This window comes from Scatophagus argus, chromosome 12, assembly GCF_020382885.2.
Source record: "Scatophagus argus isolate fScaArg1 chromosome 12, fScaArg1.pri, whole genome shotgun sequence".
Lineage (NCBI taxonomy): Eukaryota > Metazoa > Chordata > Actinopteri > Scatophagidae > Scatophagus > Scatophagus argus.
This window is the reverse complement of record NC_058504.1, coordinates 14,124,942-14,139,138: the sequence shown is the minus strand read 5'-3', so window position 1 is coordinate 14,139,138 and position 14,197 is coordinate 14,124,942. Positions and strand designations below refer to the sequence as shown.

At 39.6% G+C, this 14,197-nt stretch overlaps 1 protein-coding gene across 12 annotated transcripts in view; it reads right to left on the bottom strand.

Moving 5' to 3' along the window:
* Positions 1–1,706: 1,706 nt before the first annotated feature.
* col23a1a (collagen type XXIII alpha 1 chain a) overlaps positions 1,707–14,197 on the bottom strand; it is a 117,882-nt gene continuing 105,391 nt past the window's right edge. For 3 of the 12 annotated variants that reach the window (XR_006844874.1, XR_006844877.1, XR_006844876.1), the window contains 21 exons: positions 13,863–13,979; positions 11,687–11,713; positions 11,530–11,556; positions 11,312–11,365; positions 11,162–11,221; positions 10,976–11,020; positions 10,772–10,849; positions 10,550–10,573; positions 8,870–8,923; positions 8,335–8,379; positions 8,145–8,225; positions 8,009–8,062; positions 7,440–7,514; positions 7,316–7,342; positions 7,167–7,226; positions 7,001–7,072; positions 6,866–6,892; positions 6,689–6,742; positions 6,395–6,481; positions 5,119–6,204; positions 1,707–4,916 (listed from right to left, as the gene is read on the bottom strand). Coding sequence is in view for 6 of the 12 variants with exons in the window: in XM_046405882.1 (XP_046261838.1) it covers positions 4,234–4,284; positions 4,908–4,916; positions 5,119–5,157; positions 6,112–6,204; positions 6,395–6,481; positions 6,689–6,742; positions 6,866–6,892; positions 7,001–7,072; positions 7,167–7,226; positions 7,316–7,342; positions 7,440–7,514; positions 8,009–8,062; positions 8,145–8,225; positions 8,335–8,379; positions 8,870–8,923; positions 10,550–10,573; positions 10,772–10,849; positions 10,976–11,020; positions 11,162–11,221; positions 11,312–11,365; positions 11,530–11,556; positions 11,687–11,713; positions 13,863–13,979 (1,260 nt within the window). In the remaining 6 variants the exon portion in view is untranslated. The remainder of the gene's footprint in view (positions 4,917–5,118; positions 6,205–6,394; positions 6,482–6,688; positions 6,743–6,865; positions 6,893–7,000; positions 7,073–7,166; positions 7,227–7,315; positions 7,343–7,439; positions 7,515–8,008; positions 8,063–8,144; positions 8,226–8,334; positions 8,380–8,869; positions 8,924–10,549; positions 10,574–10,771; positions 10,850–10,975; positions 11,021–11,161; positions 11,222–11,311; positions 11,366–11,529; positions 11,557–11,686; positions 11,714–13,862; positions 13,980–14,197) is intronic. The other 9 variants (XM_046405882.1, XM_046405884.1, XM_046405883.1 and 6 more) reach the window with 9 other exon arrangements.

Genomic DNA, 14,197 nt, shown 5'->3' with positions numbered 1-14,197 from the left:
CCCGGATGCAAAAACTATGAGGGGTGAGCAGGCCGCAGAGGTTTCTGGGAAATGTGGACCTCGTACGAGTGGCAACATAAAAGTCAGCCCTTCATGCTCTTTACGTAGACGAGCTAAACAATACTAATAACGACACGAGGAAAACTTTATATAATCAACACTGATGTTCGAAAAATACATTATTGTTAGTGATACAATGGATAACCATTAACGCACTCGAACAAACCTAGTCAAAAGCTTGATTTAAGATAAAATCTAATATAAAACCCGTAAAATTCAACTCTGCTCATTGCATGTATGTAAAAAAATATACTGACAATAAAGCTTGAAGTTGAAGTGTGTGTGTGTGTATATATATATATATACATATATATATATATATATACACACACATATATATAGCCAGTCTCCAGTCTGATCTGGAGCCACTGTACTCCTTTAGCACTCGTTCAAGCTACCAGCGTGGAAGAGAAGTATATGCTCAAACCCACCACACTCCACTTTTCTATATATTTTAAAACTAGCTATTATTTTACATAAATTTAAAAAAGAAAATCCAGAGTTGCTGTAAACAATTAAGGAAATATTAATGTTGTATACCTTCATTCTAATGTTCCCTGCAATGATCTGGACACAAAGTTCATTCAGCTGTAAGAACAAAGGACATACAAGAATGATTTGTGAAAATGTTTCTGTATTTGTTTGATAAAATGTGTAAAATTAAGAGCACATTTTATTAGGTATACCAGCATCAGCCATTTGGATGAGAAGAAACTAGTACACCTCTGGTGTGCCAAAACACGAAAATCACCATATAATATTAGCCTAAAAACTCAGAGCGACATACAGAGCGACTTATCTGGTGGTAACATTCTTCATCGGTGAATTTGTTTGAAAAAGCCCCACACTCCAGTTTTAAATACAACATATATTTTTTATCCTATTTGCTTGTCAGACATCATCAAAATGTGAATTTCTCAATGTCAAATAACATATCCATGTACTGTGTTAGTAGGACTGTATCATTTCCTGACTGACAGGGTGGTGGAGGACTATCCCTGACTCAAAATGGTCCACAGTGACCATTTTGAGTTGTGTGAGTTTTATCTTTATGTACTCATCAGGAGCAGAAGGAGACAGTGTCATTAAATGTTTAAATAGTTAATAGTTCCACGTGCAGTTTTCTTACAGAGGTGAAGTAGTTTAAACTGAGTCACTTCAGTCTTCAAAGAAGATTAACATAGACCAGACTGTGGAGCACTTTGCAGTTCTAAAGGCTCACAGAAGGACCTTCAGACTGGGGAGACCAATAACAAACTCAGTCTGATGTTGTAGCTCCTTGTACAGAGGACAGCAACAATGCAAGGAAATACAAGTTATTTCATTAATGTGGCTTAATAATGCTTGTCCCTCCGACTGCGGGGCCAATAGCCTTTTTTATTTAATAGCCTTTTTTATTTATTGTTGGTCATTTTTGAGTTTTGTCCCCTTTTCTGGTTAATTCTTTTAAGAAGGAATGCTCATGTATATTTCTATTTGATAATCAGAGGGTTTGGACATAAAAGCTCTAACATGTTTCTACACTTTATCTTGTAGCCTGACTGTGTTCTTTAACTGTACTTGTTTTTTTAATAGGCTACAACATCCACATTGTATACAATCTCTTCTTTGTTGTTTTATTAATGGTAAATGAATGAAACAGAATATTTTCATGATTATGATTTAATGGACAAAAAAAAAAAACATCTGGAAAGTTTACTTCAGTCTACATGTCAGATGTTTAGTTAACCAGATGCTATACATTATTAGACAAGTAATTACAAAAATAGCTTCATTCTTTTACAACCAAATACACACAAAAAACATTCTCACAAAGTCAAGCTAATACTGTGATACAGGACTTGGTAAAATACCAAAAGTATTCAGACACTGTGACATTTAATGATTGCATTAAGCCTTAAAATGGAAACTGACAGAATCTGCAAAAGAAATAAACACATAATAATGTTAAGTGACAGATAACCATCAGCTTCCAGTGAAGTAATGCCAAGAAATGTGTGGTTTATCGTTAAACCATCCTGCTTTTTCAACTCAGCCTGCATTTTTCTCAAATTCTCAAATAAACTTTCTATGTCATATTCTGTTTTAGCTTAGTGATATGCAACCTATACACACCTTTGTTTTATAGAAATCTCCATCATCATAAATGAGTGATGCAGCATATACACTATGAACTGATATGTACTGCCACACACTTCTGAAGTTTAAACATTCAGTGAGACTTCACATCATATTTATCCCACTAAAATTGAAATTGTTTTGTGTGATGCCAGTAATTCAACTTCATAAAATGACCTTGATGCAAAAACAAAGCTGATAAGAGGTGGTGTTACACATTGTCATTTCAGACCTAAACAGGAAATACCACTGCAAGGCCTACATCAGTTTGCAGGTCACCTTGTGAATAAGTTTAATTAGAAAGAGGAAGTCAGCATTACCAATTTACAGTGTGTTTCCTAAATCTAAATTGAGTCTAAATTACTATGAACATATCCATTTTGTGTTACTTAGACTGATGTGAAGACCTTGTCTAAAAATGATAAACAACACTAATGCTGACTCTGTCTGAAATCTGTGTGTGTGTGTGTGTGTGTGTGTGTGTTGTGGGCAAGAATTGGAATAAAAATGTTTAGTATTCTGCAATATAGTTGGAAGGTGAGTGCAGCTAATCAATCAGTAAAACATTAATATTCAAGCTAAAAATGAAAATGTTGAAAATGATTGATCATCAGTTGTATCAAGTGAGTAATCTGAATATGCATGCTGCCACAAAAAAGATCATTTTTAAGTATTATTTATATAGTATCAAAAAGCGACTTTAAGAAACTTTAACACCATTTTTCATTAATGTGTGTATTTCTGCCCCATAAACATGGAGTCAAATATTAGTAGAAGTACAATTTCTTTTTTTCTACGTTCAACATCAAGCTACGATGTATGCGTATCTGCGATCATGTGTTTGGTTTTGCCTGTGAATGTGCAGAACAGAGCTTAAACTGTGTATATAAAAGTATTTAAGAATCAAGAAATTATTCCATCTGAGAAAAATGTATAACAAAAACCAAAACACACCAGTGAAGGTAATCTGATAGCAAAGACTAAAACTTTTGTAGCAATTAAAAGAAAGCACACACAGACAAAATGTAAAATAAATGACGGTTATAAACCATTGCTGGATAAAAATGAATAATTTCACAACAAAAAAATGGCTGTGTATAGATGTGATTCAATTTTCATACTTATGTCTGTTAGTCCTTCAGTAAAAATGACTAATATTGATTCAAAAATATTAAACAAACAACACACACTTAAGTCAGCAGCAAGAACATACACTGTTGTCCAGAGAAACTGGTAACCTTAATTAATTATGTCTTCATCAGTGATTAAAGGATTATGATGAGTCAAAATGCATCAGTTACACTGAAAATTATAGGAAGTATTTTGACTGGCAATCAGTTGTGAAGGCAACGCTGGTTTCTCATCAATACTGTAAATGGTTCTCTCAGATCTGGCCTTGCAATTTCACGAGCCATACTGTATATTCCACAAACATGGCAATGCACAGGAATGCAAAATATAACTGGACAAAAATAGGTAAAGATATAGCAAAATGAAACAAAACAACACACAAGTCACCACTGCCACAAGTGTAAGCCATAAAAAGGTAGACTTACTGACTTTTCTGAGTGGCTTGTTCAAATGGAAAGACTATTAAAGACTGCTTATCGCAAACGAAGATGAATCTACTGTCGTTTCAATGAGGGGGCCCACAAGTCATACAAGATGTCAGCATGCTAAACAACACTGTGCGTTGTTGTGACTAAGCATTTAATTAGTGAAAACCTTTTACAAGAGGTCAACATGTCCAATGTGTGTGTGAGTGTGTGCAGTAAATCCTTCCTTATGTGCCAGTGACGTCAGTGACTCCCAGATAACTTTAGATTGGAGGTCAAGCTGTTGCGCAGCATCACCAGCCACAGGTATGTCTTTTCTTTCCAGGTGAACATGAACATGCAGTGTTCTCTGTCGCCCCCTCCCCCGCCTCCTGTTGAGTTTCCATAACGGGGGATTGGAGTGTTCAGTATGACACTGAGGCATTACGTAGCTCGCTCTGCTCCCCCGTCTGCTCGCTGCCTGTCCACATGTTCTTTCTCCACAAGGCCCTGAAGTCCTTCAGGGCTGAGAGAGACGCTTGCGTTTGAGTTTCTGTCTCGCCATTTCCTCCTTTTAGAAAACACAGAGAGAGAGAGAGAGGAGAAGAGAGCACTGACCCCTGTCCGCCACAGCCAGGAGATCTGTCCATCCATCCAAGAGACTGGGTGAGTGCGCACACCGGCATGTCCATACGCCGTTCACGATTGCAATCAAGCAGCAAGTCAGACTTTGTTAGTAAGGCAGCTAGACCGTCAAGGCACTCCGGCACTGTCATTTGGACTGTCCTTCATAGTCCCATTGCCAGTTCAGTTTCTTCTCTTTAAAACCATAGCTGCATTCACAACAAAACTGGATCTTTAGATTTAAAAAAAAAAGGTTTTCATAATTCTGTAGATTCAAAAATGTCCTTGTTAAAAAAAAAATAAATCTCAATATATTATATAAAATGTTTTATGCAAAAAAGGGGAGTGGGTTGTTGGCGTAGTATTCAATTCCAATATATACCATATCAATATGTACAGATTCCATGCGGCTGGTTAGTCATCACTGCAAAAGGAGAATAGCAGGGATTGATTATTAGTAGCGTGTCAAATTAAAATCCAAACAAAAGTCCCTAAAATAATCAAATAATGACTGATTTCAAAAATAGCCATGCTTTCCAATTACAAGCTCACACATTTTAGTATACTTACAAAATGCCCCTGTTTCAAACAAGAGTCAAGCAACCATTTTAATGTTGACATCCCATAAGTAATAAGTAAAAGTGTACGCTTTGATTACAGATAGTGTTAGCTGTTTACTATTTCATGACTGTGCCAGCTGCTGTCTCACAATTAAATGCTAATCATTTCATTAGTTACCATATGCTTTTTTTTTTTAAATAAGCTACACCTCAACACTTACCTTGTGCCAGCAGCCTGGTATGGGCAGCCCGTCCTGTCCCTGCACAGAGAGAGAACATCAGTGGAAAGTTAACGGGCCAGAAAATGAAAATGTCAAGGTGGAGGCTGGAGGAAAAAGTGAATTAGCATTATTTAAAAAAAAGAATAACTATTTTAGGTTGGCAATCAGTTGTTCCCTATCTATGTACTGTAGCTACTTGTGTATGCTCATATTTATAATACTGCAGACCAAATATAAAAATCAAAATATTAACATCTTTTTTCTTTTCTATTCTTTTCTGCTTAGAGAAATATTACATTTTTTGCAACCCAGCATCTTCCATGTCTTTCATATCTTTTATTTCACAAATAAAAAGCAAGACGTCTGATTTATGTGAATGTGTTAATTATCTCAGAATGTCTCTCTTTACCATGAATACTAATCTACATGCAGTAAGCCTTAAGCATTTCAGAGATGAAAAGTAAAGTGGTTGAAAAGAAAATAGCAACAGTAGATGCATAAACAGGCATCAGATTAGGGCAGCGGGGCCTCGTGTCATATTTAAATGAATAACTTGAATTATTCTAGCTCAGATTCATTGGTAACGAGGCGCACCGAAACGACGCTCAGCAACTTGATGTCTCCAGTTATTGAGACAGAATATTCACAATTTGTGTAATCAAGGTGAAATTAACATGCATTATTTAAGCCATGGTCAAAGCAACGTATAGTCATGCACTTCATAACAGCAGTGCGTAATATTGTCTATTCAACAAGTCCATCTAACATTATCACTTTTAGTTGAATAATGTATATAAACTTGCCAGCAAGGAACAGCAGGAAAATAATCCCTGAAATGATCCACAACCTAACCGTGCGTGTGCGCACATGCACGCCCATCATAGGTGTGCTCCGTCACTTGAACAAATAGCACCAGGCCTCTGGTGCAGAGTCTAGAATTCTGTACTGTGCATAAATAGTGAAAGGAAGAAGAAGGATGGAGAGATACTGTACCACAGGACAGGGGGCCTCAGGGCCCGAAGGAGGGAGAGACGGAGGGGAAGAAAGCCCTGCCTCCTCAGACAGACCTTTAGTCTCATCACAACCCTGTCATCAAGAGCCAGTTACACATTCACAGCAATGGGGAATATGAAAAGCAGAGGACAGGACAGAAAGGGCGGTAAGAGAGGAAAGCAGGGAAATCCAGCATGTCTAAAAGGCGAGAGGAAAGTTATAGTTGAGTAAATCAGTCTGGATGTGTAACATTGCTGTGTGTGTATGTGTGGAGATGACATACCACAGGACAAGGTTGGTCCAGGCCTGGAGGACCCTGCTCTCCCTTCTGGCCCTTTAGACCTTTTTTTCCCACTGCTCCCCTGTCACCCTGGAGATGAGCAAGACAGCACGCACGCACACACACACACGTTCATAAAATGATCACACAATATTATGGCATCAGAATAAAACCATTTGCCTCATTAAGAATCACTATGCCTGGAATAGTCAGATAGAGCTTGGTGTAGCCGATTATGATTATTATACATAAACAGGAACATAAATAAACATAAATCTGTTTGCATTCTGTGCTTACTTTCTCTCCTCTTTCCCCTCGGTCACCCTTCTCTCCCATCAGACCCGGGAAACCCTGGATATAGAAGCATAAACAAGTCAAAAAGCAGCTTTTTGGGGGGTACAGATTAAAATTAAATTACATCAAAAAAAATCTTTTTGAAAATGTCAGGATCTAAAATTTCAATGGGAAACTCACATCCAGTCCAGGCTCCCCTGGTCTGCCCTACAATCACAAATTCACACTTATAAATCATTATGTATATTTTATTCAAGACCCACACAGTCAAAAGGAGTTTAGTAAACATATTTATGCACATGATCAGGTGCTTACTTTTTCTCCCTTTGAACCTGGAAGTCCCACTAATCCTTCAGATCCAGGTGACCCCTGGAGACCTTGTAAACCCTGCAGTTAAAGTACATTATCATCACCATATCATCTCCATGTACATCATGTTTTATTAAGATAATACCTGGTCAATAATAATAGTGTAACTTACCTGTGGTCCAGGAGCACCAGAGTCCCCCTTCTCTCCCTTTATCCCAAATCCAGGTTCACCCTGCCATAGAACACAGGAACACTGAGCACCAAACAACATGTCATAGCCTCCCTCACATACACGACAGATGCATGGCTTTGGAGTCTTACCTTAGGACCAGGCATTCCATGCAGCCCCTGGAAGACATTGTGTTCTGTGAGTGTTAAAGCTACAAACAATAAACATGAGCGGAATAGTGTCTGTCTGGATTTGGATAATGATACAAGTACTCACCATGGATCCAGGGGATCCAGGAACCCCTGGTGGGCCGGGTGGCCCAGGAGGGCCTGGCTGGGAAATCATCTGAACCTGAGCACCATTGGAATAACATGAGTCAAGCAGGAGCAGGAAGAGCTTTGTGGATAAATTTCACTTTTACATTCAGATGACTGACTGGTTGAAGGAGCATAACAAATGTTCTGCACATTTTAGTTCCTCAACCACAAATCATTTATATTTTGTGCCACAGCATTTTCTGTATATGTGGAAGATTTTTTAAATGTATTCTTTCTACCAGCCATTAGTTTCCATTCCTTTTTTCAAAGTTGCATTATCATTGCATAGTGTAGTTTAGGTTCAGTAGTTTACTTCAAATGTCTGCATTACCTCACAGTAATAACCCAACTATGACAATTAATGTGGCCTTGATGTTTGCAGTAAACTGACATTCATGGTCAGAGGAAATCAGTGGAAACTTACAGTGGCCTGAAGGAAAGTGAAGTAATAAATGGGCTGAATCATGCATAATTACCGGTATGGTCCTTTAAAAATCATGTAATGAGCTGGTTTTGTGTTTCACTAACCAAGTTGTCATCGATTCTGCAGTCGCCCTTGTCTCCTTTCTGTCCATCCATACCCTGACCCACAAAGAGCAAAGAGTTGTTTATGTAATTTTCACTGCTTATATATCAGACAAACGTATTTGTTGTCACTACTTACAGCAGGCCCAGAGAGCCCCATCTCTCCTTTCTCTCCTCTCTCTCCAGGTGGCCCTTTCTCACCCTCGTCACCTTTCGGTCCCTAGAGTAGTGGAGAAAACCCAGACTCTCAAATCACAATATTCATAAAAAACTGTGAAACAGTGGTATAAGATATTTAATTAGGCTGTTCTGCTTCTTCACATCCATACCTTTTCCCCATCGACTCCTGCTGGTCCAGGTAATCCAAGCTCACCCTGGAAGAGAGAGAGGAAAGATCAATTAACGGATATGAGAGGGTAACATGTCTGTGTAGATTCTCAGTCATCCAGGTCATCTTGCATAGAAGAGCTTAAGTTGGGGCATCTGGACTTCAGTTTAAAGCGAAGACGTTTCACCTCTCATCCAAAAGGCTTCTTCAGTTCTAACTGGGACTCCCCACCAGTTAATCAAGTCAGGTCAGGTCTTTGTGTTTTCTTTGAAAGAAAAGACAAAGATGTGACCTATTATTTTCGCATAGCCTTTTGAATTCATCAGTTAATCAGAACTGAGGAAACCTTTTGGATGAGAGGCGAAACGTCTTTGTCCAGTTGCCCCAGCTTAAGCTCTTCTATGCTGGATATGAAACACTGCAGTAAATACAAAGGATTTAACATAAAAGCTACTTAAATAGTTTTTTTTTTAAAAAAAAAAAAAACCAAAAAACATTACGAGTTCATGGCAGTACATTGGTAGAAGGCCCCTTACTTTTTCCCCTGGAAAACCTGGGGCTCCAGGTGGTCCAGGTGGTCCAGGTGGACCCTAGAGAAAGACAGACAGACAGACATTGAGTGAGTGATACTTATGCCAGTGGATATCAAGGCATCCATCCTGCATTGCAGTTACTGCTTTCTTGGCCAGCTGGGGGCAGTAGAAAACAAGTTGTAAGCACAAGACTTGGACACTGTCACCTTTTATGCAGATATGGTGAACTCCTTAGCAAACAGTGGCTAATTTTCACGTACAGCGGAAATGGAGCAGCACTAACATTCATGTTGAGTCATAAGCCAGTACAAAGTAATACAATAAGACTGACAGATTTCACAATACAAGCCTGGCAGTCAACAGAGCTGATGACTTGATCACTTTGTTTGCTGATCACAACCAACTTGAAGCAATTTTATCTTATAAAGACCGTGCTGGTTGATGAGTGATATGAAGTTTCGTAATCTCTACATCCACAGTGTTACACTTGTTACTTTTCCCTCTGAAGTCTTTGGCCATCTTGAAGTCATAAAAAAGGAACTCGTGTTGCCTCCAAGAGGTGTACATGCTCTCTCCCTTTTTCTAATTTCTGATGTTTCGTTGGCCTCCCATTTCAGCTTCACAGATGTTTACAAACATCTGTTTAATCTGAGATATTCTATCATTGCCAAGTGTAGGCTACACATACAAATAATTACAGAAAAGGATGTAAAATGAATGATAGTAACAAATAACAACAAACCAAATTCATCATCACCAAAACTTGTGAATAGTGAATAGATGACAAGACAAGCTGGGTGGTCAACAAGCACTCCCTGCTCCATGGATGTAACATAGTGAGATGTTTCTAGCAACTGATCTACACTGGCAAGAGGCTTCTGATAAGATCTCAGGTTCTTGTTTTTACCAATTTCTTTCTAACTATCTCATGATGCTGTCTGCAGCGTTGCATGCAGGACCCCATTTCAGATCAGGTCCGAGGGGACTTTGTGCATAGTGGTTTTTAATCAAATACACACTCTGCTGCCGAGATAGCCATCTGTGCTAGCATGTAGCACGATACATGGTAGAATCAATGGGTCTTGTGTATGAAGTGAGGGATGTGAAACTGAGACTGTGGCAACTATGAGGGGCTCCCATGCTTTCGAGCACATTCCCCTTGTGCACAAGTAATGTGGAACAACACAAATACAGAGACCAAATAAAGAGAAAATAACACCATGCTGCCCTATGGCAAGTTACATCCACGTATCTTGTATATTGGATATATTTCATGAAAACACACTTGAAACAATGTAACACAGGCTGTTGATTTTTCTGCATGATTAAGTATGCTTCTTTAGGCTACATGTTATCTGATAGAACAGCACAGCTGGACTATATTTACTGGGACTGTGTGTTTTATCCCAAATGAATACACAGGAGAACCTGGTAGACCAGAAAAACAGTGACATTGAGTTAAGTCTCTTTAGATGTGGCCTTTAGAGTGACACCCAATACATCTGAAATATGTAGTTGCGGGTAAAGGGCATCTACACAACACACACAGACCGACTGGCAGAAGCAGGTGGGATAATATGTACAGGGTATGTGCTGATGTGAGTCTGGGCAAGTCTATGCATTATTATACATGTTAGTTACTGATCACTCCATCAAAACCATGCCGAAACAACAACAGATTACCGAAACACTGATGGTGTTGATGGCCTGCAAAAAAGAGACGGTGACATGTTGAGTTTTGTAGTTTGTGAAAAGAAAACATCCAGTTGTGTTTCATATCACACTGTCATTTCTGGGCTCATTTAAATTTTCCCTGATGCCCAACTTGAGATTCAGTAATAAATGTCTGGTAGAATATATGATACAAGCATGAATCTGGCCTCATTTTTTAATGTTATCACACACCTGAAAAGCATCTAGAAGTTTCCCATTGAAATCTATGATGTCTGAGGAGCCTGTGGCACCTTTTTCACCAGGATAACCCTGAGGCGGAGACAAAAAAAAAAATGACTGGGAGTTACATCAACAACTGAAGACGAACATAATACACATGTTAAATACTATATAGCAGAATGATTTTAAAAAGTTAATTCTGGGCAACACACATACCATAGGTCCTTGTGGTCCTTGCTCTCCTATTTCCCCTTTGTCTCCCTGAGTGATTCACAGATATGACATATTCTGGTAAGACTCTTTCACACATAATACATTTTTAATATATCATATAAATAATTTAATTAATAAGATACTAATTTTAAATGTGTATATTGTTGAAATGCTGTTTCAGTCTCCTACCTTTAATCCTGGGAGTCCGTCCATGCCTCTCTCTCCTTTTTCTCCCATACCTGGCTCACCCTGTTTCAACGCACAATAAATGTTCAAGGTCAATGCAAGTAAAGACAGACATGTTAAAATAATCAGCTGATGAGAGAAGCTTATCTGTACCTTTGCTCCTGGGGGACCTTGAGGTCCTGGACTGCCAGGCTCACCGTCTTCACCCTGTCAGGTCACATTAGTTAATAAAGGCCAAAAGTACCAAAGTTGGACACATGCTTCCTCTGGAGCAGACATAAGAACTTGACAAGACAGTGAAGATGTTTGAGTAAAACAAGAAGTAAGACAAGTAAGTTGAGTCGAGGTGAGTAAACTGTTAATGAACTTACTGGCTTGCCAGGAAATCCTTGTGCCCCCTGTGGCAAAATATATTTGGGTACCATAATTATCCAGAGAAAGACAAGCCACCACCACAGACTTATAACAGTGCTTTATGAACAATAATCCCATTGCTGAAGATGTAAACTGGTTTTGAAGGACACTCACCTCAACACCATCTCGACCTGGAAAACCCTAAGGAGGACAGAAAAGACACTTAATGTCTCACTTCAGGTAAATCCCTGTCAAAGAGTTAAACCACTTTGGCCACTAGATGTCAGAAATCTACAAGGCATGACCAGTTCACGGACTTGAGTTGATCAAAGGGTTTAATTAAGAGAGCGGAGACAAAAAAAAAAACCAAAACATATGCAGATACAGATGTTTTGCCAGGCACAAAGGCTCACTGAAGGCTTTCATGAGTGTGAAAATCACCAGATCTCAATTAACACCTGTGGAAGATTTTGGACTGAGTTGTTACACAACGCTCTACACCACCATCATCACAACACCATATGAGACAATAACAACAACAACAAACTTTTAGTAAGACACATTCTGTTGTTTCACTTTTTCCCTTTAATTTGTCACTGATCTATATTCCAAAAGCCTTTGTTTTGCAGTTGGTACCAGATTACTCTGGACCCCGACCAGGACTTGGTGTATAATGAGTATTCCCTCTGGTATTGGTCCATCAGCAATTGGGCTCATTTAGGTAAACAGACCTATTGTGACTGTTTGTGAAGGCCAGGTGGACATGTGTTTGGAGGAGCAGTTAAATAGACATCTTCATCTGCTATGAAGTCATCCATGGCAGAGACAGCTTAGTGGGATCTTGTGCAAGAGCCCTCCATCTCTCTCTCTCTCTGTCCCCCCCCCCCCCCCCCTCCCACACACACACTGCTATCAAGTAGTTGTGTTTACTTGATCACTCAGTACACTATAATAAATGCATGAATGAAACTGGAAGTTGTTAGCCTTCCATGCTGTCCCCATATTTTACTATAACGTGCAGAAGCTGCTTAGATGTTTCCCAGCTGGTTTTCTTCCTCTTGCTCCCTGCCAGCACATACAAACTGTCAACCTGATCTCCTCTACTGCTATGTGGTCCTCTTATTTCCATCCTCAATTGCTCCAGCAGCCTTTTAACCCCTTTTTTCACCCCTCTTACTTGCTCCTCATCTTTTGATCTTTCCCCCACAGCAGTGGGAAACAAATCACTGTTACAAATAATGTTTTAGCACTTCTTTTATCCTAACTGCAGAAAAGGATGGATGAGGACCAGTTCACATGTCACATGCATTTTCATTTAGAAACAACACTAAATTTACTTGAAACAATTTACTTGCAAACTTAGATATGTCCAAATAAAGCAAATATTCAAGTATTATTTACACAAAAATCCACCACAGCAGTTTTATGCATACAAATAACAAGGGACACCCACGCCGGCAGGTTTTCTCACTTTCTCGAGTTCAGGAAAGTCATACATCTGCCCACAACATGGAGTGGCTCATAGCGCCATTCTGCCTTCTTTTGCTGTTTTGGGTTTTCCAGCGTCGCGTCTTTTAATCAACTTGGTTAATACATGCAGAATTGACCAAGTTACAGGCCAGGCCCCTTCTCTTTGACCCATCTGTTTTTAGTCATTACAAATTACCTTAATAGCCTTTTTCTCTCGTCCATCTTCTAAGCACAGTGTTAAGCAGCCACTTCATTTGAACTAGACCATGGGACTGTATGAGCAGAAAGTTAATTTTGAGAAACATAAACTGCCTTAGGCAAAGAGCTCAACTATTGTTTGGTACCGCCGGCAAGCTGCCCATGAACTCGCCGCAGCGCGGTATCTGTTTCAGGGGTGCACAGCGACACAGTCGTGGTAGGAGGGTGGGAGAATGGGGGCATGCTGGAGAACTTTGTGGCCGCTGTCTTACACAAAACAGATGAAGCAAGGAGTAGAGTTACTATTTTGGGCACTTTTAGGTAAGCCACAGCTCACTGGCAAACCCGGAAGAATGAGAATATGGCTTCATTGCAATTTACTGCATAGACCCTTCCCTTCGCACACATACACACAGAAACACAATTTGCAATCTGTCACACCCTGCGGTTGAACCCTACAAGATCAACACAATTGGGGTAACGGCAGTCCCTGATGATTGAGGTGTTTTAAGTGACTGAATTCTTTGTGGTGTAACCTTGGTTAGAGGGTGAGGAAAAGGGGGAGAATGATGGAGGAGGAGAAAAACAGCAACTCGTAAGAAGGATGTCTGAGTGTGTATGGGTGCATTGTTTTGTGGAGTGGGTGTACATTTGCTTTTATTTCAACACAAGAAGCTCTTACCGGCTCACCAGCAGGGCCACGTGGGCCATCCTTTCCTGTGTTCCCAGGGGGGCCCCGGGGACCGGGAGGACCTGGAGGCCCAGGAGGACCTGCAGGTCCAGCTTGGCCTTGGTCACCCTGATGGAAAATGGAACAAGAAAAAAAAGAGAGAGAGAGAGAGAGAGAGAGAGAGAGAGAAAGAGAGAGAGAGAGAGAGAGAGAGAGAGAGAAAGAGCGTAAGAAACACAAGAACAAACATGTTTTCAGATACAAAAGTAAAGTAATAGCAAAACATTATTTTTTAAACAAATATTTATCTTGAATTGCTTATGATTGTCTGTGTCAGCACAGAGAAA